Source organism: Microdochium trichocladiopsis (assembly GCF_020744255.1).
Source record: "Microdochium trichocladiopsis strain MPI-CAGE-CH-0230 chromosome Unknown B0I36scaffold_9, whole genome shotgun sequence".
Taxonomy (NCBI): domain Eukaryota; kingdom Fungi; phylum Ascomycota; class Sordariomycetes; order Xylariales; family Microdochiaceae; genus Microdochium; species Microdochium trichocladiopsis.
This window is the reverse complement of record NW_025763552.1, coordinates 908,105-933,866: the sequence shown is the minus strand read 5'-3', so window position 1 is coordinate 933,866 and position 25,762 is coordinate 908,105. Positions and strand designations below refer to the sequence as shown.

General features: G+C 53.0%; 8 protein-coding genes across 8 annotated transcripts; 3 read left to right on the top strand and 5 right to left on the bottom strand.

The window, feature by feature from the left end:
- Positions 1-7,300: 7,300 nt before the first annotated feature.
- Positions 7,301-8,085, top strand: B0I36DRAFT_331784 (uncharacterized protein; the record flags this gene model as incomplete). The annotated part of the gene is made up of 1 exon (XM_046155028.1): positions 7,301-8,085. A coding segment is annotated over one exon (785 nt), but the record flags the coding sequence as incomplete, so codon positions are not given.
- Positions 8,086-8,797: 712 nt separating this feature from the next.
- B0I36DRAFT_251325 (ceramidase) lies at positions 8,798-9,738 on the bottom strand (the record flags this gene model as incomplete). Its single annotated transcript, XM_046150604.1, has 3 exons — positions 8,798-9,459; positions 9,535-9,608; positions 9,659-9,738. The coding sequence occupies 3 exons, from the start codon at positions 9,736-9,738 to the stop codon at positions 8,798-8,800; spliced, it is 816 nt and encodes a 271-aa protein (XP_046008195.1).
- Positions 9,739-10,655: 917 nt separating this feature from the next.
- Positions 10,656-11,783, bottom strand: B0I36DRAFT_366575 (FAD dependent oxidoreductase; the record flags this gene model as incomplete). The annotated part of the gene is made up of 1 exon (XM_046159321.1): positions 10,656-11,783. One exon carries the CDS (start codon positions 11,781-11,783, stop codon positions 10,656-10,658), a length of 1,128 nt encoding a protein of 375 aa, XP_046008194.1.
- Positions 11,784-12,742: 959 nt separating this feature from the next.
- On the top strand, positions 12,743-13,852 carry B0I36DRAFT_250744 (Alpha/Beta hydrolase protein; the record flags this gene model as incomplete). Its single annotated transcript, XM_046150563.1, has 2 exons — positions 12,743-13,291; positions 13,394-13,852. The coding sequence occupies 2 exons, from the start codon at positions 12,743-12,745 to the stop codon at positions 13,850-13,852; spliced, it is 1,008 nt and encodes a 335-aa protein (XP_046008193.1).
- A 566-nt stretch (positions 13,853-14,418) lies between these two features.
- Positions 14,419-15,492, bottom strand: B0I36DRAFT_376539 (uncharacterized protein; the record flags this gene model as incomplete). The annotated part of the gene is made up of 1 exon (XM_046160467.1): positions 14,419-15,492. One exon carries the CDS (start codon positions 15,490-15,492, stop codon positions 14,419-14,421), a length of 1,074 nt encoding a protein of 357 aa, XP_046008192.1.
- A 2,052-nt stretch (positions 15,493-17,544) lies between these two features.
- Positions 17,545-20,606, bottom strand: B0I36DRAFT_163438 (uncharacterized protein). The gene is made up of 5 exons (XM_046148691.1): positions 20,336-20,606; positions 19,532-20,230; positions 19,257-19,463; positions 18,920-19,191; positions 17,545-18,807 (listed from the first exon to the last, which is right to left on the bottom strand). The coding sequence occupies exons 1-5, from the start codon at positions 20,461-20,463 to the stop codon at positions 17,687-17,689; spliced, it is 2,427 nt and encodes an 808-aa protein (XP_046008191.1). The 5' UTR covers positions 20,464-20,606; the 3' UTR covers positions 17,545-17,686.
- A 191-nt stretch (positions 20,607-20,797) lies between these two features.
- B0I36DRAFT_424498 (uncharacterized protein) lies at positions 20,798-22,124 on the bottom strand (the record flags this gene model as incomplete). Its single annotated transcript, XM_046162280.1, has 2 exons — positions 20,798-21,870; positions 21,961-22,124. 2 exons carry the CDS (start codon positions 22,122-22,124, stop codon positions 20,898-20,900), a joined length of 1,137 nt encoding a protein of 378 aa, XP_046008190.1. The 3' UTR covers positions 20,798-20,897.
- A 1,562-nt stretch (positions 22,125-23,686) lies between these two features.
- B0I36DRAFT_387163 (uncharacterized protein) lies at positions 23,687-25,609 on the top strand. The gene is made up of 2 exons (XM_046161146.1): positions 23,687-24,179; positions 24,239-25,609. The coding sequence occupies exons 1-2, from the start codon at positions 23,906-23,908 to the stop codon at positions 25,357-25,359; spliced, it is 1,395 nt and encodes a 464-aa protein (XP_046008189.1). The 5' UTR covers positions 23,687-23,905; the 3' UTR covers positions 25,360-25,609.
- The last annotated feature ends 153 nt before the right edge of the window (positions 25,610-25,762 follow it).

Here is a 25,762-nt window from a genome sequence, read left to right as displayed (position 1 = left end):
TCTCGTGCCAACAACCTCCTTCGTAGCTATAGCAGTAGCAGCAGTAGTAACAACGACAATAGGCACGTTGTACCACGAATACGTTCTGCATACTTTCATGGATTTAGCCACAAAGTTGAGAGTACATACGGAACTCAGGAACTATAGATAAACCATATGGTTTGTAAATCGCCCATAGGCGGCGACAGTGGCATCACTATCGCTCCCCATTTGAAAGTTATTACAAGGGAATGAATGATTGGCTTAAAAAGATAGAGAACAGACGACGAAAGCAGTTTTGATTTGCACGATCGGGGCACAAATTGTGCGAGATAGCAGAACGAAGCATCACGAGCATCAGATTAGATAGCTACACACCAAACGCTACGAATGATACGAATTCGACGCACAGATAGGATGTTTTGGGGAAAGGGAGGGAGGCAGTTATGGAGGGGGTGTTATGCGCGTGTCAGCTATAGGGTACAACGTGTACATGAAGTTACGACGGGAAGAAGTAACGTATATTTTTGTCTCCCCGCGAGTAATTCATGGCACACCTTTTATTATGATGAACTTCATAGCTTCTTGTATATGACTTGTCACGAGTTCTTCCGAGGATATTTCAACTCCTTCCTGCGTGGCTTTCTTCCCACCTGGAAACAACTCTTTATGACTAAATGATCTTATAAGCAGCATGAGCTAGAAAGTGCTGTGTTCCACCGCCTATTGATAAGTAGAAATGCCCGTACGTGAGTGGAGAATAACTAATTTACAAGTACAGCGACACTTTTACAACAACAGAACGTGGGGAATATAGCTCATTGTCTACGCGTAAAGAATGATATCGTTGCCTTGGTATAGCGAAGGCGTCCTGTTTGATATTCTCAAGAGTAGAGGCACTCTAAATAAGCTTCTTTTACACATGCCCATATTTCGGATTCGTAGATTAATACCGAAGGTGGGAAAAACTTCTTTACGCACACGATTCCACCGTCACGGAGGACATCGCAATTGCAAAGGCAGTAGTAAACCCCAATTAGATCTTTCCAAGTATTAGCAAACGCTCCTAATAACCCAAGTGGTTGGAAATTCGATAACCGCAGATGAGAACGATTACGTTTGTTATTCTCTTTGGGTCACTGTATTTGGAACTCTGTGATTAGACTTAGCGAATGAAACGGCAAATCGAGAAAACGACAAAAAGCTATTCGAAAGACAAAAACAAACAAAAAGGGACTTGGAGTCGCCAATACTTCTTCACTTCCCTCTGTATTGGCATTTCGAGCACCTGCGCATCATCAATTGTCATGTGGGGGTAAATTTGTGGATGTATAGAAGAAAGAAAATGATAACTACGCATGACCAGGCATGTTCTGAAGCCAAAATTGGATTGATATGGCACGCAAACAGCCATTATCCGACCTGGAGGAGATGACTTTTTGTCACGCTGGTTCTGGCTCAGACCGCTTTTCTTTGCGTTTTTCCCCTTATAATGAAAACGATACAAAAGGGGACGTACAACAGCCAGACACTTATCTTTGACTTTATTAGCTACTTGTATTGCGGCGCCAGTGATTTGTCTGGTAAAGTTGATTTCGAGAGACTATAATGTAAGAAGGGTTGACATCATCTATGTGGATTATGTTATTACGTTACCATGCCATTCTTGTCCCGTTGGGATGGACACGCATTGTCTTACTGTATAGGGTCTCAGGTCTTTTATCTTCTATCCTACAGCTTCAGATCGTTCTAGTAATATCGATACTTCTCATACCCCGTATGATCACTCATTACTCTATCGATCCTTCCGTACTTTAAGGATTTCTATTAAGAGAAGAATAAACAGTGAGAAAATACTACGCTCCAGGCCTCATCATGGAGTGAGTTATATAAGACAATCTAGAAAGGTAAGCCAGCGAGTGACTTATGAAGGGGCTGAGAATAAATAGACGCCTATATCTGAAGGAGCACTCTTATATTCAAATACGCCAACGCAGACTTGGCTCACATGCCGCTGCATCCGAAGCAGTAGGTCCGTCGTGGGTTATGAGCACCGGCAGCCGCCTGGTGGTTTATCCTTTAGGCTCGTTATTGGATCAATATCTCGATAACATGTCATAACGCTACACAGTGCAGCCGAGCACAACCTTTTTGCTTTTTGAAAATATCGTGGCCTAGTACTAATACCGGGAGCAGAGGCTCGGAGAGCCCATAAGGCTCCGATTCAAAAACGTCCTATGATATCCTGGCACTCATCGAAGCACCTCAATGATCCTTGCTTAAGCGGTAGTGGCAGGTAACTGCGACGGTCGCAAGTACTTCAAAATGACTGCTATTTTGCAAAGCAAACAAACTATCTCCGAACATAACAGATCGTGTTGGCTCCGATCCCTGCATTCTCTCTATCATTTTCGTACCGGAGCCTTATGGCCTCTCCGAACATAATACATACTCTTTTTGCTCGGCCCGTTAACCATCTTTGTCGCTCATGATACAGAAGTAGACCAAGCCCCGAATTTCAACAAGACTTCGTCGCTGGAAATAATAATGGTTTTCGCGGGAGGGGACAGTTTTCGTTCTTCTCCTAGAGATATGATAAGCATGTACCAGTTTGCCCCGTTAGTGAGCGTGTAGCATTAAGGTATACGGAATGGTCTGCATCGACTGGTAAAGCTATAGATTATTAGTGTGAGAGGAGAACGCCACTTCTACCACTTACCACGTAGCATATATCCATTTATGCCGCGGCAGTTTCCTTTCGTCTTGTATTGTGGAATAGGATCTTGTTCACAGATAATTGAGAAAGCCGGATCACAGAAACAAAAAAAAACAGTATTCGAAAACTTGTAGAAGAGAAGTCAGATTTCCCTATACCTTGTGCTTAGTATGTCTTCCTAATTGCCGTATCTGAGCACATCAATTATGATCTTGAATCAGGGTAAGGGGCAAGGAAAACACTGAAGAAACTATAAATACATATTTCGAGCGTACATCTTCTCAGGATGGTTTCGCCCGCCGAAGATTGAGCATATCAGCATGAACTACACTGCGTCGGTGATATGAGCACTACTGATCACTTTTCCAGGAATTCGGAAGCGATTAATAAAAGACAGAAAACTTCAAGACTAGGTAGACTGACTGACTGTACTTACTAAGCTACGAATTTCAATAACACACCCTGGGTAATATATGTAAGATGACCCATTTCACTGTTCCTCAGCTAGTGCATTAGTTACTCAGTGCACCATGCTGTACTATCAACACTCCTGACTCGTAGCCCAAATAACAAAGAGGAAATAAGCCAGATGAGGGACTTAAAAACTCTATTGATAATATAGCAAAGGATCTTTGCGGGCGACGACATACTGCAGTCAGAGACAGACGGACAATTGGAAAGGTTGTTATTATTATGGTGAACTTGTAACTTACGAGATGGGAGACGCCGCCGACTGTTGGATATTCCTCATGCCTAGATTAAGGCACGCTACGCTGTGCTTGTGGTGAGGAAGTCTTGTTTCTAGTTTATACCGTGAGCACGGATCATTCATGCCTTGCATGTTCACTCGACAGTAATAAGTACACTATTCATACTGGAATCAGGATTGGAACTGGCCGCTGTGCTTCAACGTTCAAGCTTTAGGCCTAGACTGGGTTCTTTGCAAATTGCATGAAGAGTGTCCACCATAACACACACAGTCAGAGAAGTATGACCTGCCCTTAAGATAGAGGGGCTGTGATCTACGTATATCGCGATGGTGTTACTAAGATAAGGACATCGAAAAGTTCAGGATCTTACCTTCTGAACCTTCTATTCACACATTCAACTAACCTGATCGTAGGTTGTGCTTGGCGTAAATACCTACCTCCTTTTCCAGATCCTAATATTCCAACACATACATGCTACACAGAGGATGAGCGTCTCCTACTCAATTAAATGCGTTTCGACATGAAAAATTTATCACACTTTCGGAAGTTGGCTAGGGCTCGAAAGAAGCACTCTGAAAACAATGGGAAAGTCTCTGTAGAGGTGCTGTCTGGTGCTTCTGGAAAGAACACCGATCCCATTGTTTCCGCGCTCTCAACCTGACCGCCATAGTCGCCTATCATGATAGAACCATCCTACGTCAGATTCTTCCTAATCAAGTGAAAGCCCCTACGCCAAATTACCAGGTAAGTATGCATAGCCCCTTTTCCTGGGGAAGGTGAGGTGGCTGCCTCCCCCCCCCCCCCCACCCCTGGCATCCTTTTTGACGAGGTTTGGCTGGTATGGAGCCATCTTCTGACACGCAATGAGGATTTTAGCGCAGACGCCGCTTAGGCGCGAAGAAGACGCAGCGTGTATTTTTAGTCCAGCCTAATGGCAGGGTTCATTACACGATAGATTCGCAGCACCGCTAAACCCCTGGAATTGGTGGGGTACGTGCATTAATATTGAATAAATAGCTCTACAGCATTCAAGAGTACAGGGAGCTAGTAGCCACAGAAAATGAGCGTTAGACAAAAACACCTCTTTGGGTAGAACCACAACCAACAATAAACAAATGTAGTCGCTGAACAGCCCAGAATAATTCTAGTTACCCAGCGGGTTGAATTTCCAAGATTGATCATGTTATTATTATGAGTAGTAGTAGTAGTAGTAGTACGCGCTATCTATTTCAGTTTCGTGAGCCTACAAATCTGCTATATAATCAAGCGTGCCGGAGCCGAATAAAAGGTTACGCTACGTACTCGGCACGCCTAAGCGGCGTCTGCGCTACGTGGTTTTGTCGCGTATCACAAATGGCTCTCACCCGCCAAACATTCTTTGGGTGAGGTTGGTCGCCACCCTCGACGCCTTCAAGCCAGTGCGGCTGGCTTCAGAATAAGAAATCGGCGGACTGTGTGATTTGGAGAAACAGTTGCGGGACGACGTACGGGCCTGAATGGTAAAATACATAATACGTCCGGGGATAATCGTATGCTACCTAGTCAGCATGTGCAGCTGAAGATAAACAACATTCCTTCTGAATTTCATGATTTTTCATTCGACAAATCAAGCCATCTGTATATATGCACTCTCATCTGAATCAAATGTATGTTTCAATCCATCATCCTAAACGCACTTCATAAGGATTTGACTTTTTCAGCTTCCGATACGAATGGATAACCGACTATTGGTCATAATTCCGCTTTTGAACGAGTCGTGAAGACAGCACGCGTATCACAATATAATGCCAGACTGTGAATGCAGACCCATATCAAACCATGTATTATGACCGGAGGAGGTAGTAATATTACATAATTTAATATACATTGGGGTCGTCGCGTTGGCTAATGTTACCTGCATATATACCCTCGCAGAGTGGTGAGCCCCAGACAATACTTTTCGCTTCTCAGCGCTTGTGGGTGGGCTGTAAGATCTTGATTTGTTTTCAAGCTATTACAAGCTGTCGAAAGAAAAATTATCCCCACATAGGGCTACAGCTGTTCTGCCATTCAACTATGCAGTGCATACCCAATTTCTGGCCTAAGAGCAGTGCCTTATTTTGGTCCCGGCTACGTGTCATAGTCTATTCCTGAGATAACGCGAATTGCGGGTACGTGAACAAAATCTCATTTAGGTCCCTGTGAAAGTGCTTATGGAGCAGTTTCAATGAGTACTTGATGGCGCAGTTAGTGACACTTTTGAAGGAGGGAACAAATAAATAGGGACAAGGACTTCAGTCCTTACAATCTTGGTCTGTTCGCGTGGAAAGATTCTTTGATCGCTAGGATAGCCATCTTTGGTTGCTTCCACTACCTTACTTATCTTCAGCACACAAGAGACACGCGCAGGCGCGGCGAGTTTGAAGGGCATCTCGATCGAGGGAAAGTACATGTTATGACTGATTCTCCGAGATGCATGGCATGACGCGCTGTCCGTGTCTCCGGAAGGTTTGAAAGCAATTGCCAGAAGGTCGATCCTGATTAGTCGGACCGCGTGCATGCGAACAATAAGTCTTGGTGGAATCATGGGTTAATTGAGGCGAAGAGGCAGCAGCTATTTGCGAATCAGGCCGGCTTCATGTAGTGCAAACTTATAGTCAATAATCGACTCCCTTCTCATACTCATTTTCCGACTCTATTGTTGGAACCTGACCAGGTATGTGCTCGCTTATGCCAATCGCGGCGTAATATGGATCCGTGCGGCTGAGATCCTAACCCCTAACCGTCCATGTTACCAAAAACATGACCACAACCCGGTCAGCTAATCAATTGTGACCAAGTACATGACTCTGTTTGTCAAACCTTTATCTGTGTGGCGGCACAATCGCAAGAATGGGTATGATCAGGAAACTCGTCCAGCGTCTTGCAAGAGGAGAGCGCGAAGCTACGCAGCTGCCAGAAGCCAGCTCCTCGGAGGCAGCACAGCCCGAGAACGGCGGCGTTATCAACACACCAGCCCAACACACCACTCAACCACACGTCCGTGCACACACAAGCTCAGGCGGTCATCAAAGCACGGCCAGCTTCGGGACTGGCCATGGCAGACCATACGCATATGTGCCGTTGCATGGAGCACGGAGCTTCCGTATCCTTAATCTTGTCAGAGCTATGCCCGACGACTCATGGTCGCCCACTTCCGAGTCGACCAAACCGCCGCTGAGGGGCTCCTTGGTCGAGGTGACCCTTGACCAGCACCCAGAGTATTTCGCTCTTTCGTACTGCTGGGGAGACCCTTCTCCCACTGACGAGATCATGCTCGAAGGCGGACAAACACTCCGTATCACAGCAAGCTGCGCTGCTGCGCTGCATCGCATGCTCCGCGGCAAATTCTCGCGTATCATCTGGGTCGATTCAATCTGCATCAATCAAGATCTTCATGACCCACTAGCCCGTGAGGAGCGCAGCGGTCAGGTCGCTATGATGGACGAGATATACTCCCGTGCGATGCAGGTCAATGTCTTTCTCGGCGACGGTGACAGAGCCTCGGACAAAGCCATCGAGACGCTCAAGGGCTTGTCAAATGCTTACCTCGGTGCCAAGTTGCCAGGTCCTCTGCAGAAACGGATGCGAGAGAAGTATGAACGGCTCGCTGACGATGCCCTTCGTAAGTATCGATCAGTATAGGTTTTCATTCTAGTGCTAGCAGCTGAGTTTCTGGTTTCTAGAGCTAACGGCCGAATATCCCTATACCAAACTATACGGTCTCTTTCGCCTACCTTGGTTCACGCGACTCTGGGTAAGCGCCGCGGCGGTGAGGATCCATGTGATGCTGTGTCACTAAGACTGGGGAAATACGCAGGTACTGCAAGAAGTGGCCTTGTCCAAGAAAACATTCTTCTATGTTGGCGAGCATTTGATGCATTTCACAACTCTTGCGGCTGGTGCAGACTTCACCAGATTACCGTATTCGAAACTGAGCCAACAGGCGATTGTGGCTAGTCACTGGAAAGCCTACCTCGACTACCACATTGCTTTGCAGGAATTTATCCGCCGAAAGGCCGAAGGCGAAGATCTCTCCGCGGCATTTGGCCTAGTGGACATTCTGATGACGGTCGGATACGGCTTGAGGGCCACAGACCATCGAGACAAGGTGTTCGGCCTGTACGGCATATGCAAACGACTCGGCTACGAACTGCCTCGGCCAGATTACAGCAAAGACGCCGCCCAGGTCTTCAAAGAAGCAGCACTGGCGATCGCGAAGTACGACTCCAAATTGGATTTTTTAAGCGACATGTGCAATCCTTGGGACCATGATACACTCTCTTCGTGGGCGCCAAATCTCGGTCCTTGCAGCCGCGATGTGACTCCCGCAAACCCCCCGTGGTTGAGCGTAGCACCCGAGACCCCTGATACTATGCATGGACTGAGCAGCAGCCCATGGGACTTCCACATCTCTGAGGAAGATTTACCCACTCCAAGGGGAGCAATCTTGACCACCACCATACTACGGGTGCTGGGACGACATGTGGACGTAGTGGCTGCCGTTGGCGAGCCATGGAAGGTCGATTTCACACGCACTATGCTGGGTGAGCAACCAGACCTGACCGCGCCTATCCAGGTTGGGAGCCTGGTGGACTGCGTCGATTCATGGCTTCAAATTGCTCGTGCTGCTATCGACTCTTCCCAGCCCAGACTGACCAATGACGAGGCCGCGTCTGGACTTCACCGAGATGCCATTCAGGATCACAAAGCGCTCGAAGCGATGGCGAAACTCATCCTGGCCTTGTTTCCTCGACTCGCCATCAATAAGCCGCCTCCACAGGTAATGGCGGTCTATCTCAGTGTTCTCGTGAGCTGCGCACGGCAACTTCAAGGCCAGAATGGCACGGAGTCGGTCACAGGTGCCACGGGCGTGATACCAGATCTTGCTTCCCCGTGGGATCAACCTGGGCGGGTTCTTACGCATGGCTACAGCATCAGTTTCGAGCTCAGGGCGCTACTGATGAACTTTATCGCCATGAACTGGAAGACCCTGCTGAGAACAGAGAAAGACTTACTGGCGGCATGTACGTTTGGTGCTAGGAAAGGTGACTTGGTTGTTGTATTTCACGGGAGTAAGAATGCTTCCGTGATCCGTCCAACCTGGGAGGGTCAGACTAGTGACACCGGTCAACTGTTCCGCTACGTTGGCCCTGCGTACATTGTGGGTCTGGCACAGGATCAGTACATGCGGGACGACGAATGGTTCGCCATGGTTTGATTTCCATGGGGGTTTTCGGCAGACATATCCACGTGGCGTATGACCAGAGTCTCCTTCTTGCTCGCGGCTATGACCTCGGAGTTTATGCTGTGCATATATGATATTGTTCTGGCAGCTACGGCCCACCGAAGACGATATACTTGAGTAAGACTTTTATACCCGCTTCTCTTTCGCGATTTCGTCCTGGACTTCTCTTAGAATATCCATATACCAGGCTGCACTGGTTGCGGTGAATATGTGCCACCATCCATGCAACTCCAATAGCCATGCCCATGGCAGACGCATGCGAGTTCGCAAAGCCCTGAGCTCGGTGCAGAACTCAAGATCGATGTTCCATAGGACGTAGGCGAGCACCAAGATGGCCAGGGCCTTGCGACCACGCCACCTCCAGTCCTTGCGCTTCTCCTCGGGGAAGGACGGAGTCCTCAGCCAGAAAAGATAGTATCCCCTCATGATGATAAGGATCACTAGTCCGAAGAAGCACACATAATGGTAGACGAGCTTGCCCGTGTATACATAGAAAGCTCCGAACGCTGGGAAGAAGAGTGCCATGAAAATCTTGATGGGGCGCTCATACAAGGACGAAGGGCCGTCTCTTGTGCTAGCAGGCCCACTAGTCCACATGGCATGGAATATGGCCCACGCGAGAACAAGCATGGCGAGCTCGTCAGCGAATTGCATTGTCTGGCGGTTCGTGGAGTGAAACAAGGTTGACGAGATGCCCAGAATGATCATGGAGACAGACATGAAGTCGTAGTTTGGCGACCATGAACCCCGCCTCCTGTGCCCATACATGTGCACCAGCGCATAATAGACTGTCGTGCGTGTTAGTCAATCCGTTGTCGTCTTGCCCAGCTGCCCTGGAAGCAGCGATGGAACGTGCAACCCACTGTAGGCCAAGTTCGTGGCCGAGTTCATAAACTCTGCAATGTAGCGCGTAACGTCATAGTCCTCCTCGCAGAAGCTACAGCTCGAGGTCAGTGCCATACATAGAAACGGAAGTGACCGACCTACTTTGCGCTGCTGGTAGGAGGGCCCCAAACTCCCTGGTAGTTGTGGCTGTTGGCCAATCTATGACGACTTTGTTCAGACATGGCGATCGGAGTCGCCCTTGCCGCGTGATAGGGTTGTTGATTTGCTCCACAATGTTGTGGGAAAAGGAGAAGTCGGGGCGCATGGAGGGACAAGGAGAAGGACATGTGGGCGATTGCGTTCTCGATATCACGTGATAGATAGTGATGTGGAGGGGACTACGTAAGCCTTTGTCCAGCTGGCCGTGTACAAGCACTGCACAAGTCTTCAAAGCAACCATACAACGCACTAAAAGGAATACAACAAAAAAATAAATCAACAGCTTGCTATGCGCTCGTCCCGGAAGTGCAGTAGTGCACTTGATGGTGAAGGCGGGAAACAAAAGAAAAATGTAAAACGTACAACACCGGGGATTCGCTGGTCGTCACCGACCCAACTACTGATCCGGCGGTATCGAGCTTGTGTACAGGGGAGCGGACGGGACCCTCAATTTTCTCGATCCTATGGTCGTACGTGAAAGTGATCGATCGTATTTGTACATATATAAGAACTTAGTGAGCGACGAATCACCATGATCCATATTTGGCTCATCCTAGTGGAGTCCCCGCTGCTACTGGTGACGTGAGTCCCAAACTTGGAGATGGTCGTCCAGACTGTGCTCAAAGGCCCGTTTCTCATGGCATTATGATTGTAGAACAATAAAGGAGGGTTCAAAGGGCTCAGATGCCCAGCACACACAGTGCGGGAAGTCACAGCAGTTATATGCAGGCACCAGCACGGTCACAAGAAAGGGCGCACGACGATTTTAGCCGTGTTTGGATAGGTATCGTGACTATGGTCTGTGCATCCCATGTTCTCGCAGTGCGAGACGAATTGGTCTGGTTGATTCACCCCGCACCCGACAATGTTCGAGAGGTCATGTTGATGCTGTTCGTTTCAAACTTTGTCGACGGGCATGACTGTGCTGGTCTTTCTTGTCCTACTGATCCCTCGAGAAGCGCGAAAGCCTATAAGGCTCAAGCAGAGGGTTGGTGACACTGTGAAGGACCTGTTCGGCCAAGAGCTTGCCCACTATAGCAGCGTTGGTCACACCAGAGTGCATGACAGCACAGCTCAGCCCCTCCAAACCAGTTGCACCCAGAATTGGCAGGCCGTCCTCGGGATCCGGACGTACGCCGATCGTGTAATAGTCATAGTCGAGTCTCAGTTCCTCTCCGTCCGTAAAAGACTCCTTGAAAGCGTTTTCCACCTTGGCAAACAGCTCGGCAGCCGCATCCTCGGGTGCGTCGCCCGTGTCGCCGCCCGCGTAGTCCTTGCCAGACCGGATGCGGCCATGCGACGTCTGCCGCATGTGCAACTCGTTGCCATTGTACAGCGTATTGAGCAGAGTTGTTGACGCATTCTGGACAGGCTTGGTGTTGATGAGAAGCCCTTCGCGACCAGAGACTGGCAGCCTAATATTCTCAGCTGCCAGTAGGGCAACACTGCCCAGCCCTCCAGCAAGCACAACATGATCTGCCCGGATCGCCTCGCTGCTCGCAGAGGTGAGCACGCCGCCCACACTGCCGTCTTCGTTCTTGAAAAAGCCCGTCACACTGGCCTCGACAACGGTTGCCCCCAGTTCGGCTTTTGCATTCTCGATGAGCTGCAGTGCAACCTCGTCAGCTTCCATCGCACCCTCCTGAGTTGAATAGACCGCCCAGTCAGGCAAGGAATCGGCGCCGAGGTTGGGCTCAATGGCGCTCATCTCTGTCCTGTCTACCCGGATCACATCGTAGCCCCACGAGGCATGCTCTTGGAGATAGTCCTCGAGCTCGTCTGGCGGCATGTGGAAGCTCAAAGACCCGCTCCAGTGGATGGGCAGCTGCGGAAGGCGTTTGCTGATCTCTACCCAGTGCTCGATAGAGCGGATGCGGAAGTCGTAGTAGGTCTTGTCGTTCGTAGCGGCATTGATCCATGCAAATGAGTTTGGCGTGGCCACGCCGCCGAGCTTCTCGGCAACGATGGTGACGTTGGCATCCTGCGAGGCGAGGTGCCAGGCGATGGAAGCGCCGACGATGCCACCGCCAATGACGACGATGTTGGACGGATCTGCAACGGTGCCCATGGTGAGCTGGTTTGGAGGTAGAGGACGTGCCGGGGAGAAGAGCGCGCCTGGCCAGCGTGAGATGTGTGAAAATAGAGATGGCCTCATAGTTGCGACGGCCGGTGTCTTGTGGTGTTCAAATAGCCTCGTGTGCCAGTGACACTACCCCCTCCGAGATCGCGCTGGTTGATGAAGCCGGCCCCTCAGACCTGTCAACTTGGACCTCCTGCCAAGCGTAAAGGAGCCAGTATTGATAAGAGAGCCTCCGCCTAGGATGCAACACGCTGTTGGCACGCGAGCGAGTAGGCTGGCAGTAATTGCGAGGCGGAGAGGTCGCGGGTTGCCAACCCCTCACTGGGTGTCGATCACATCTAAATTGGCGGGTACGTGCCCACAGGGCCGCATCGGCAGCGGAGCTGCGGCACGCTCCTCTACCAGCGGATCCCGCCTCCGCGCCCCTACGACCACAGATCACGACATGCCCTCCGCACCTCTGTAACGGACCCCCCCGGTGTTCCTTGTATGACGTAGAGCGCGCCGTGACGAGGCAGTATATGCAGACCACGATAAGCGCTGCTAAGGGTGCAGCATGGTGGGATGGACGGTGTCGATTTGTCAGTGAGCCTGGTGAGTCACGGGACGGGCCATGATCGTGAACAGTGTCCTCAATCGATCATCGCCAGGGGATCCCAGACGGCAGGAATGATCGAATGCTGACTGGCAGAGAGAGTCCCATTGGGCGAACAGCTCGCAAAGTGGAGCCAGGATCATGAACCGCAATCCCACGCCCAGCAACTTTCCACGAGCCATGGGTCAGGAACGAACGAGGTGTGACTGACGATGCCGACAGAGGGACGGATATAAGTAGGAGGCATGTCCTAGCTCACGTCGGTCAGTGTGAGCCGCGCACAAGCACAGCAACACACTTTGCAGCCATCTACCCACCAGCGTGCTGCTTCATTCGTAACTCCGCACCCGCCATGACTTCACTATCTGACAGCGGGGACCCAGCGGCTCTCACGAAATACTTCACGACCACGACTGGTACTTCCTATGCCTACGACTATGTTCCAGCCACTGGCGGCCGGAGCACCCTCCTTCTGCTCCACGGTTTCCCCTCGACGCGTGCAGATTGGCATCGGCAGTTTCAGACACTATCAAGAGCTGGTTACGGAGTGCTTGCTCCTGATATGCTCGGCTTCGGCGCCAGCGATAGGCCCACTGATGTCAACGCCTTCCGGACCAAGCCTTTGACTGACGATATCATTGCCCTGCTGGATGCTGAAAACCTCAAGACGGTAGTGGGCGTTGCCCACGATTATGGCAGCGACTTTTTGTCGCGCTTGTACTTTTACCACCAGGACCGACTTGAAAAGCTGGCATTTCTTTCTGTCGGCTACGCGCCCGTGGGCTTTCGGTTGGATGTGGACGCCATCAATGCGGCAAGTCTGGCAGATTTGGGATACACGCAGTTCGGCTACTGGTACTTTATGAACTCTTACGACGCAGGTCCCGTCATTACCGAGAACGTGAGTAGAGACTTGCGGAGTCGATGGCTCGGCGTGCGGCGAACCTCTCCTGGGTTGTCGTTCTGCATAGTTCGGGCACTTCTGACACTTTTACTCTTGCAGCTTGAATCCTTCTACTCAACCATATACACGTCGGACGCTGCGAGCTGGATCCCTAATTTCGCGCACATAGGAGGGCTTCGCAATCGGCTGACCAGCGGGATCAGCACCGAACCCCTGGCCGGATGGGACTCGCAAGCTCACAAGGACAACTGGATGCGCCTCTTCAGCCGGCCGGGCGCGATCGAGTCCGCCGTGGGTATATACAGACGTCTTATGCGAGGTGTCAATGCCGTGGACGAAGCTGGAGTAAACCCCATGAATGCCACTATCCATGTACCCGTGCTTGTCATTGGTGGCTCGCAGGATAAGGTCACTTTCGCCGAAGCAGCCGTGAACAACACAAGGACTTTTGCAAGAGACAAGTTTCGAGGTGTTGTACTTGACGGAGGACACTGGCTGCAGATGGAGAAGGCCGACGAAGTCAGCTCGGAGCTACTCGATTTTGTCAATACTGCCTGACAAATGCTATAGCTTGCACACCCTCAAATTTTCCCCGCACTTTACTATTGTACTTGAAGCAAGCCGCACCTCGACAAGAACCATCGCCCAACGCGTCACTTTTTGACATCTCCCATGCTCGCGTTTACACATACAAGGCTGTGGTCCCCTACACCAAGCGAGAGGTTTAGAAAGAAGACAATTTGCCTCCACTTCCGAAGATCCACGAATGGAGATTAACGTGGCATCTCCGTGACAACATATGCTATTAGCACATGGTCCGCAGAACTGACCACCACTGTGGAGTATGGCACCAGTGAGACAAGTGAGAATTTAGCTCGCATCTGAATCGTGGTGGCATCCGGAGGTGGCTGTGAGAGTTAGATTCGACGAGAGGATGGCAGTGCACGTGCATAAGCTGCAGGTAAATGAAGATCGTGCTCGAGCTCGCCACAAAGAGCACACTCACACAATACAGTCATGGAGGTATCAATCCACCGGATTCGGGGCACACGCTGCTCACTGCTTTCAATTACCATAGACAGTATATGACTTTTCAGAGCCAACAACGACGCGCTTGGTCAGTCTCAAACACCACCCGGGCGCATCCGCCCGGCTCGCATGTGCTCGTAGTGTGGCATTGCGGCGCGCACCCATTGCTCAAGCCGCTTGCCACCGTCCTCACCAAACTCCTCCCTCCACTTGGCGGCCTCGGCGTCAATGTCAATATTCTCTCCGGCGATTTTGGACCTGTCCACACCAGAAGTCTCTAGCAAGGTGCTCAGCATACGCCTCTCTATAGGGGCGAGCTTGCCATCATCGACTGCGCCTTTTTCCCAGTTGAGGCGAATCTTGCTTGGATCAAGGCCAACCAGGCTGGCGTACTGCGGCACAAGTGTATTTCCTGAGATCATGATGTCGTCTGCATCGAGGACCATGGGTGGCTCATGCCCGATCGCGGCGAAATACTCCGTGTAGAAATCGTACAGGGCTCGGTTCCAGTGTATCGAAGCCTCGATCTCCGAGGGCCCGCCAGCCATCGAGTCAGGCCTGACGATGGTGCCCAGCTTGACCTGGTCTAGGGCAGTGCGGTAGTATGATGGAATCATCATGGCCGGGTGGCGGATGAGGAATGTGGGCGTGATTGTGTGGAGAAACTCGTCCGGGAACACGGTCAGGTTATGCTTCGAACGAGTGCCATGCGAACTGCCGCGCCAGGACAGGACACTGAGGTCTTCGTGGCGGCTTGTCTGGGCACTCTTGTCGCCATTGCTCTTGCTCCTGCTCGCTGAGTTCCTGTGCAGAAAGTCCGATTCGATTCTCGGATCGTTCATGAAAAGCGCGTGTTCCTTGACGAATATGGTCTTGCCGCTCTTCTCGCTAGCCTCTATATGGTCTTGAATCCTGTCAAAGATCTCTTGTGAGAGCGCGTCCACTTCTGCCCTCTCTTGATCCGTCCATAAATCGATGGGACCTTTGCCAAAGAGGAGAGGGAACCGCTTGAAAACGGACGGGAAGAAGAAGTAGCCGCCATGACGCAGGAGAGCGACATTCTGCTCCTCCAGGTTGAGCATCGTGACGAGCATATTCGAGGCAGTCCGTGCCGCTGTGATGAGCCAGTACCGAGGATACGGCTTAGTGTCGGTTGTATTGTGGTCCATGACTGTGTCGAAGAACGAGATACAAAAGCGATGAGATGGGTGGGCTGCTCTACACGTGATGAGAATGTGTCTTGAGACTGGACCTCTTTGCGCTTGTATCATGAAGTCATGGAGGGTTGAGAGCCCTCTTATATTCTTCCGACCACTGCCACCAAGTGCGGCATCGACGTGGGGCCCGGAGCAAATAACATTCCGAGTGCTTGTAGCATGGTCCCTTGCGTCGCAGACGGGAACAGTGTGTGCCAGGCGGTGGAGCTGCAACTTCAGACAGTGCTTTTTTGGTTGCCTAGGGCGCAATCATAACCAGAGGCGCAAATACTTCGAGTCATGGCGTCCAAATCTTCACCAGGGATGTTGCGGAATGGCAAGCTTCCACGTGTGCGTTGTGAGTGGAACCGCGTGCACCTGGGGCCAACGTGAGCCGCCAGAATGTTGTCTGTACGTGAGCGTAGCACAGCAGTTCGCAATCTTACCACCATGAGACCTGCTCAAGATAATCTCAACAGGGCAACCTAGCCAGAAAAGAGATAGACAGGTCACACAACAGAGGCGCGAGTGTTAAGCTAAACGACATGTCAGATGGCAATGAGAGTTTCTGCTTACCAACGGAGCTGCGGGTTGAGCGCGAGCAGCGATTGCAACATCGGGCCCCGAGATTACAACACATGCTTAAGTGCCGAGTGCCAAGAAGCTGAGCAAGCACAGCGGCATGGGATCTGCACGCATAGGCCACCCGCGATTCTGAGAACCATCTGTGTATGGCGAGCAGATCACGGAGCACGGAACTTGAACGGTCCGATCTCTGTCGGCTTAACCTGCCCTTTCGTAACTTCGCACTTATTTTCGACCGGGCAGGTAAGCAGTCGGGCTGTACCCACACCAGTACCACTATGCAACCGATTCTGCAGAAGGGACAATGATAGGACAAGGAGGGCGGCTAGAGCCACATCTGCAGAGTGCGTGGACATCACCGACCCCGCGCGGTACTTACAAAGACCCGAGCGCCGCTTGTGACTGGGCCGGACGGGTTCGGAAGGACACCCTAGACAAGGTCCTTTTGTTCTCAAATGCAAGCAATGCGGTGAGTCACCCAGTCTTGACAGGATGCCAGTGCTCGTTGCCGAAAGATGACAACATCCCCCCTGCCAATGATAACATGTATCTTCTCGCACGCCCGAGTTAACTCCAATACTTCCAAGACCCGCGATATCCCTGAAATTGTAGGGTGTTCCGCCTCCCCTCAGCAAATTCGACTTCTAGCGAACGGACCACCCCCCACTTCCCAGCCTTCCGATCCAATAGCTGAACTGCTTTTTCTTTATCAGATCTCTTCCTGGACTCCTCGGCCCGTTCGCAGGAAGTCGAACTTTGCTCATACGTTCCCACTGCGGACCACAGGCGACCTGTCGATCCGTACCTGCTACAGCCTAGGCATATACTTAGGCGCAAATTTCATGCAGTACCAAGCGGATTCTCACACTGCTGTTCGACTGGCTATAAACTTTACGAATCCTTGGTATTCATATACCGGAACACTCGGCGCCAATCAGACAGGTTTGCCTCCAGAATGGCAATAGCCTGGTCACATGTATCAATGCTGGCGTGGTGCAGATTGATTCTGTAGCGAGGTTTCATTCTCTGGTGTCAGCCTTCGCTTGAGCTCACGATCGCACAATTGTTTGTGCGTCATTGGGTAGTGGCCATGTCACGACCATAGCAGCTAGACCGTCTCGCGCACTATGAACGAGGCTTCATTGCTCGCGCAAGTGCACAATGAAACTAGTCGAGGGATGACTACCTGCAGCCGAAGGCAATCTGGCCTTGCGCAGGCAGACGCTTATCGGTGCATACCCCGAGAAAACTGCGGTCAATGCTGGTTGTCAAGTATGTGCCCTGACTTTGAACGTTGAGATCACTTCTGCCCAACACCAAGTGCTGAAGCCGGTTGGCCGCCACGCGGAAAGAAGGGCGACGTTTCTTTTTCGCTCCAGGACCGTTTTCCGTCGTGCACAGATGACAGCACAATGGCATGGCCATTTCCCGACTCACAAGCATGCTTCGTATTACTACAAGAGCCAGGCGGACCTCGCAGGTGGAAGTTTGGTGCCAAGGGCGAATGCAAATTAAATACATCAGGGAACAACGCCTGCCTGTCCGGGTTTGATCTGTGACGGGGTTAAACACCCGATGCTATTTAGAGCTCCCAGTACCCAAGCATGTCAGACATCCAGCTATAGTCCGGCACGCCAGGGTACAGGATTGGGTCACCCATCCCGCCAAACACGGCTGTACCATCAGGCATTATTCCTGCGGTGGTGGGGGCATATGGGTTGTTGCTGTAAAGTGGCACGCCGCCCGCAACACCGCCGATCCCCACCTGGTTGACCATGTTGCCGCCCATGACCACGTCTTCTGCTGGGTCATGGTGGTTGAGGATATTGTCGAAACTTGCACCGCCTCCTCGACTGGGGTCATGGCGATGCGACAGGACTCGTCCTACTGGCTCTCGGGTGTCGTTGCCCCTCCTAGGCTGCTGGCCAATTTCGGCAACGTTGATACACTGAAAGTCAATCTCGAGTCCTCGCTCGCGAGACTTGCCGTTGACAGGCTGCTGCTTGGCATTAAGCACCTTGCCCCACGCTTCGGCGGTCTTCCTGAGGAGCTCGGCGCCCTTGGTGAAAGAGCTCTCCTCCCATGGACCATCTTGCTCCGCTGGCGGCGGTGGGTGTTCTGCCCCGTCGATACTGCTGCCATTTGCGGCACAACCAAATCTCCGCACACTCCCTTCTCTGAGGATTCGTCCGGCCTGTCTCATCTTTGATTCTAAGCGACCCATATACTCCAGGCCGTCGGCGACACTCCGAACCTCGGTTCTCTCCCAACCATCCACCCCCTCCACGAGCGCAAGCCGATTAAGGGTCTGTAGCGAGTACAGGGCTTGTACGGTCACGCTGAAGGTCATGTACAAAAAGTCAGCAGCGTCGAGGGAGAGGAGATTGTCTAGACACCGCTTCGCGGCGTCCAGGCAAGTGGTCAAGTAAGCAAGTCGTCGGCTATTGGTGCGAGCTGTCACGAGCATCGAGGTCGTCGTCGTGCTGCTGGTCTCTGCGGATGTCCTTTCCACGGGCTCCGCAGGCGGTCGGGATCCAGCGCTTTGGTGTTTTGGTGCAGAAGCAGAGCTTGTTGATTGGCTCGCACCTGGGGCAGAGGTTGTCGCGCCAGGCTTCGTGGATGTGTAGGTATCTGAAGGTTGCTGGAGCAGTGCGAGCTCGTGTATGCAGACCTCGACGTGATCAAAGTATGAAGTCATCAGGCCTGTGATCCCACAGGGGGTCAGCACTTCAGCAAGCCAAGAACGAGCTTGGACTCGGTGATCTGGATCTTTCCGCGGATTACTCAGCCAAGCGCAAAGGATGCAAAGACTCACGGTTCGCGCGCAACGCGGACGGCAATCTCTCTCGCTCTGATTGCAGAGCAGCTTTCAGCGCAGGAATATACGCGGTGATGATTCCAAAACCGGCTGGGTCGTCGGCTTGCTGCTTGTTGAGCAAACTCGTCTCGTCAATAAGCCGCCTGGCGGACGCGATGGCCACTAGCATCTCGTCACTGGGAGTTTCTGGGCTTGCACGCAGCTGCTGGGCTGCCTCTTCCATGGACCGTGACCATGGCAGAGGAGCGTGTCGGCCAAACGATGTAGAACTGCATGTGTGACTTGCTTAGAAGGCGGTCGGTTGTTGATGAAGAGAAGACCGGATAGTACTTACACAGAAGAAGTAATGTAACACGCCAACAATGCCCTCCGAACCTCGTGACTCAGCGGAGGTTTTGGTATCTCCACGATTTTAGCATAGACGGATCCTGTCAGGGCATCGTCAGGAAAGTCTTTGTTGATCCTGAGATCGTACGTGAGCGCTCTGGCAACATGGGACATCATGGTCATCATGGGCCGTCCGCGGTTGTAGAAATGACTCCTGCAACAGCAAGGAGAGCATTGTTAGTATTAAAACAGTCCTGGCAACGAGGATGGCATGCCTCTTACCATGTGAGACATGTCAGCGTTCCCAAAAGCAAATCCAGACTTCTCTCCCCCTCGATCATGTACTGCCTCGCGAGTACTTCGCGGATGAAGCCACCCAGTGCCATCTGTTTTGATGGAGGCCGAGCACAGATTCCTTGGATGTTGAGCCAGAGAAAAGGTCGATCTCGACGCAGCTGTTCCGCACCCACGTCTGCTGGTAGATATATATATGGCAGGTACTTCATGTACCCTGAGCGAAAGGTCTGAAGACACTGCTCAGCTTGCTCGGGCGTCATGATGGTCAGTTCATTCTCGTAGGGCGTAGGGCCAGCCGGCGACTCAGGACCCCTAGCTGGTGACGCAGCAGTTGTGGCTGAAGGGGTCGCAAGTGACGAGTGGTGCTGCTGTCTGTTGTGAGAAGTAGGGAACGCCTGGTAATTGTACTTTGGTGCATACACAGCAGCCGCCTCTGGTTGCTGGCCACGGTCGATATGAGCACCAGCACTGGGCGGCTGCTGCTGGACGGGGCTTTGTGTCGCAGACGACCCAACTACGGCAGCTTCCTGCGCAGCCTGCTGTGAGCGGATGAGGTCGACGAGGTGATCGAGTTTACCCTCGAGACGAGAGCTGCGGCCTGGACTCGTGGCAGAAGAGGCACGCTTCGCTCCAAGGCGCCTAGCAGGGGTTGCGGGCGTACAGGGCTGTCCGCGGCGGTGGCAGCTGTTGTAGACAAATGCATGGGTCCTTTCTCGTCAGTTGATTTTCTTCCAGAGATGACCCCTTGCCAGTCGCAGTCACAGGAACAAAGCGGACGAAACGACGCACCGGACGCAGACACCTTCTGGGCGCGGATAACACTTGACTTTGGCCTTGGCGCAGTCGACGCAGACGTGGCCGTAGGCGGCCGACTTGGCAGGCTCTGGCTTGGGCTTGGAGATGGCTGGCGCAGGCATCGTCGCACGCTGCAGCCACACGGTGAGGCCGTGGTCCAGAGGCGGCCAATCCCGACCGTAGTGGTCCGCAGCAGATGAGAAGTGTGTCTTGTGTTCCACAGAACCAGGACGGCACGGCGAATGTTGTTGGTGGTCGTGTAGTGAGTAGGTGGTGGATGGAAGGGAGACGCGGAAGGCCCGGAGATGGGCGGGACAACATCAAATCCGAAACCCGCAGCCTTTTTCTCTCGAAGCTTGTTCAGTGGAGCGTGCTGGTGGTGGCCTGGGCGTGGCGCCTTAGTCACCTCAACACCAACCAACCCCTGAAACAGCGCATGACACACCCCTGAAAGGGAGACGGATGCTTGGAACTCGCATGCCATTGCCAATGCCAGAAGTCGCCCACAAGAGACGAGCTTCTGGGCATGAAGCAGAGACTGGACTACGAGATTAATCTACAGCAGCTGCGCAAACACGATCCCCCCTCCAAACATGCATGTCGTTGTCACCAAGCTCGAAGTCGAGAGCAGGCCGAGCCCACTTATGCCGTGGCCCGAAGTACAACCTCCGGATATCCTTGAGCCCAGCCCGATCAGAACACCGCCGACCATCGCCCGTAGTGCCGTTGGACTCTTGGCCAGCGACCGCGGCCGCCCTCGGTCCACCAGCGCTGCTATTGTAGAAGGGTCCTTGAACGCAGGCAGTACAAAGCGTGTGATCCCCGCAGCAGCAAGGACCATACCACCCGCAAAGGCCAGGCCGGTGACACTCAGCTTCTTTCTCGGCTGACGATGATTGATTCCTCTGAGTGAAGTCACAGCGTCCACGCCCGCCCAGAGAATGTTCCCCATCTCCTCAAACACGTTTGACACGCCGAGCGGTGACCCCCTCACAGAGAGCGCGATGGTCTGCGCAAGTCCCACAAGCAGTCCGCCCACAATCGGATCAATGAAAGCCTTGTCAGTAGCATGAGTAGTGGTGCTCCCGTTCTTGTGCAGGGCCAAGCCTCTGATCATAACTACCTGCGCAGCTTCCATGGCCAGTATGCATGTCGAGCGGCTGACGCCGATTTGTTCATAGATTGTGAGCTTTGGAGGATCCGCCGCCTTTTCTTTCTGGTCGAAACCCATTGTCTTAGTTTTCATAGCAGCATTCCTCTTTTGAATCCAACTGTTGATGGGAATAAAGAGGAAGCCGCCAGCCGCAGCGCCAGAGATGGTGTAGAGGCCCGGGTAAGTGCCCAGGCCGGCCTGTACAAGGACGGTGCTGGCACAGGCTCCGGCGAGCGCCATGCCCAGTCCCTGCATCAGTCCGCCGATGATGTTGCCGGCATATTTGCCGCTGCTACCAAGAACTCCGGAGATCGGTGAAGGCCTGCGAGGGGAGGATTTGGGCAGGCCTCTGCCGGACAAGAGGCCAAAGATGAGTCTGTGGATGGTGGAGAAGACCAACGGGCGTCAGCATATGCTGTCCGAGACATGGGCAATGTTGCCTGTGTGGTTGGTGACCGTGACTTACATGCTCGTGCCACTGGCTGTGAGAAACATGCGCAGCATGCGAAAGTCGTCGAGCTTCAGTTGGCCCAGGACGACCGATGGTACCCACACCCCTGAAAGCGTCAGCGCTGCACCAAAGGCAGCGCCCGAGATGGCCTGCTGCAGCATGGTAGACGTCTGTGCCATGATGAGCACTCGGTTCGTCAAATTGTGCCGCTTTTTGCTGGCGGGGCGGCGTTGCATATATAACTTGGTACAAAGTGGAGACCAAGATCGGTCGGGAGAATTGTGTCATTGAATGAACAAGCACGCCATGTTGGGAGGGGCAGTACCGCGCATTTTGTACTCATTGATTGCCAGCAAAACACCGAGGATCCTGAAATACAGGCGACCTGTTGCTCGGCTCAGTCCGGCATCGAGAACAGCATATGCGGCAGGGGCCATCACAACAGATGCGATACGGTCCATCACAGCAAATGGGCCAGATGCGGGATAGTTTCCGAGCGCAAATCACGGTGCCCCACTACTGTCGCCCCTTGGTGAAGAAATTTGTACGCGATAGAGTTCGGCGGCGATGCCTCTCCTGGGTGCCACGTCCACTATTGCGCATATGACTGATCTACCCGCGGGACGCTACTGCCCGACTTGGATAATGTGGTTACTTGGAAGTGCCATGTTCTCGTGGTACAGACCATTATTCCACGTTACAGGCGTGGAAGTGCTAAATCGTGGATGGACAACACCGTCAGATAAACCTTGTTTCTACTTGCTTTGAAGAACTCGCCTTGGCCCATAGTAGAGGCTAATATGGGAAGAGGCCATAGCGGTAAGCGGTATGGTGGTGCACACGTGGCTTGGCTCAGGCCGAGCGGGTGGTTCTCGGCACCGGCGCATGGAGCTGGTTGCGATTTCTGCTCAAACGACCTCGTGGCAACGCCCGCGGCTAGGTAACCCCACTGCGAGCTCTTAATTTTAGCATGGGTTACTTCTCATCGGCATGACCTCATTCTAGATACGAAAGACAGAGGTCAACCCCGGAGAGCCTTACGGATACTTCATTCATGTTTCCTTTCTTAAATGCATCGCGGCAACGACAACGCCCAAAAAAATAAGTGAGGGCGTGTAAGATATGGGACCCCCATCCACCTAGGTATCTGGATTCTCGTACATGGTTCACCTTGATTCAGGCTTAGTCCCACGACTGCTGGACACTCAAGCCGCACACTGATGTCTGATATCCTCACATGACTGGTAGCGGGCTGACCAGCTTTCCTGGAATCCGCCTAAGGTGGCGTTCAAGACGTCATCCTTGTCTGTTTCAGTGCTCTGGTTCCTCAAGTAGTAGTTAAATACCGCTTAAATTTTCTTTTCAAGTAGCTGGGACGTGACGTAGTCAACCCGTATGAGACTCGAGCCCACTGCCAGCCAAAATCACGCATGGCATCATCGTCCTTATGCGAGCGATGGGTCCAGACGCCAAAGAGGATCTCTTGTATCGATAAAAGTGACTCGTTGGCCTGCATTCTGAAACCGTCTAACTATGCAACGTCAGCGTGAATATGGCTCGCTACCCAGTCTTGACTGTCGCTATGATGGCACCTAGGCACGGCTGGCCGATATCGGGCTGTTCTGGAGGCGGGGCACGAATCCTGGCACTCGAGAGGCATGCTTGATGCTAAGAGACATGGGATTGTGACCCGGTGAGAAAGCGTCCAGGCCAATTCCTGCTCCACGCACCGAGCCCACCACATGGAGGGCAGGCGTTATTATCCCCCGGTCCCAGTTTTCCCCGCACACCGGCATTTCCGCACGTCACTTCCGGCCGGGCGCCCGCATCGGCCAGGATCGGAGGTGCTTGCATACTTTATCTGGCCGCCGCGGACCTTGTTGGACCCGGTCTGGATCTTGAGCCACATGGTCGAGATCTTGTCGGACGGCACACTTACAACAGCAGGACAGCAGCAGCCATGGCAGTGGAAAGCACGACGGACGCGGCGGGCCGCAGCCCATCAGAGCTGAGCATTGCCATCATCGGCGCGGGCATGGGAGGTCTTGGATGTGCATTGGCCCTGGCCAAGAAGGGCTTCACGGACATCCAGGTCTACGAGACGGCATCCAACCTCGGCTTTGTGGGTGCCGGCATCCAGATGGCGCCCAACCTCGTCCGCATCCTCACCCGCTGGGACTGCTGGGACAAGATTGCCGCCGATTCGACAGACGTTCGTGAGACGAGCATCAGAGGTATGGCGGCCCGCAGAATCTCAGCCGAGGCGACTACGTGCTGACCTTTGGCCACACAGATGGAGCCAGCAACACTGAGCTGACCCACGTCGACATGGGCAACATCCGTGACAAGTATGGCTTCCCCCACTGCACCGGACACCGCGCCTCCCTAGCCGGCGGGCTCTACGACGGCTGTCGGAAGGAGTCGGCCATCACGTTCCACTTTGGCCACGCTCTGGTGAGCGTCGACACGTTCAGCCCCAAGCCGACCTTCACTATTCAGACTCGCGACTCCCGCACGAGGCAGGTCACTGCCGACGTCCTTGTTGCTGCTGACGGAGTCAAGTCCCTGACTCGGAACGCGCTGCTCTCTCAGCTGGGGCTGGCAGCCGAGGCCGAGCCCACAGGCCAAGCCGCCTACCGCGTCATGCTGCCCCGAGAAAAGATGGAGTCAGACCCGGACATGATGGCTCTGCTCGACAGCAACCAGGTCACTCGCTGGATCGGCGAGCGGCGGCACTGGATCGCGTACCCGATACACGGCCGGCAGATATACAACATGAGCTCGATTCAGCCCGACGTCAACTTCGAGGCGCCCTCCCTCTCGGCTACGTACACGACCAAGGGTTCAAAGTCGGCCATGCTTAGCGTCTTTGACGACTTCTGCCCCTTGGTCAAGAAGATGCTCGACCTCGTGCCCGACGGCGAGGTCTGCGAGTGGAAGCTGCACGTGCACAAACCCCTTCCAACATGGTCGCACGGGAGCGTGGCTCTTCTAGGCGACGCTTGCCACCCAACGCTGCCGCATCTCAACCAGGGGGCCGCCATGGCAATCGAGGACGGCGCCGTGCTCGCCGAGGTATTGGCCAGAGTGCCGCTGCCTGCATCAGACTCGATGGGTGAGCAGACGGCCCGCGCGATCAGCAAAGCCCTTGCTGTGTATGAGGAGCTCCGCAAGGAGCGAACCTCGACGCTCGTGGACCTGGCTGCCTTTTCCGGCCGAACGCTGCATCTGGGCGAGGGCAAGGCCAAGGAGGAGCGCGATAGGCAGTTTGCAGAGGCCAAGAAGAACGGTGGCAATGTCCCTGACAAGTGGGCGTCGCCCGATGTGCAAAAGATGATTTACACGCATGACTGCATGCAGGTTGCGGCCGAGAGGTTTCAGGAGCTTTATTGTGCTGCGACAGCAGAATCCTGAGCATGAGACGAGAGAGTCAGAGAAAATGGGCTCCATCTCTGTACGATGCCGGGGTGATAGCTCGAAAGCAACAGAGTCACTGCATCAAACCCTAGTAGTCGCCGCTCTGCCTGCCTTCTCAGAGACAGAGGAATAGTGTTTCTGTCGCACCAGATAGTCTATCAAAACAAATGAGCATTTCTAAGGAGTCATCCATGACAATACAAGAATAGCTTAGTCAGGTCGGCGAACTTTGGGCGTCATCGACCCCACCAGTCACCTACTCAACCTGGACTACTCTTAAGCACGGCGTAGCTGAGATACGTCAAGTTGCAGGGTTCCATTATATCACTGAGCGCGGGCTCAGACGTTGACGGCAGGGGCGCTGTGCTATTTCTGGCAACTCGTGACGCACGTGTAGAGG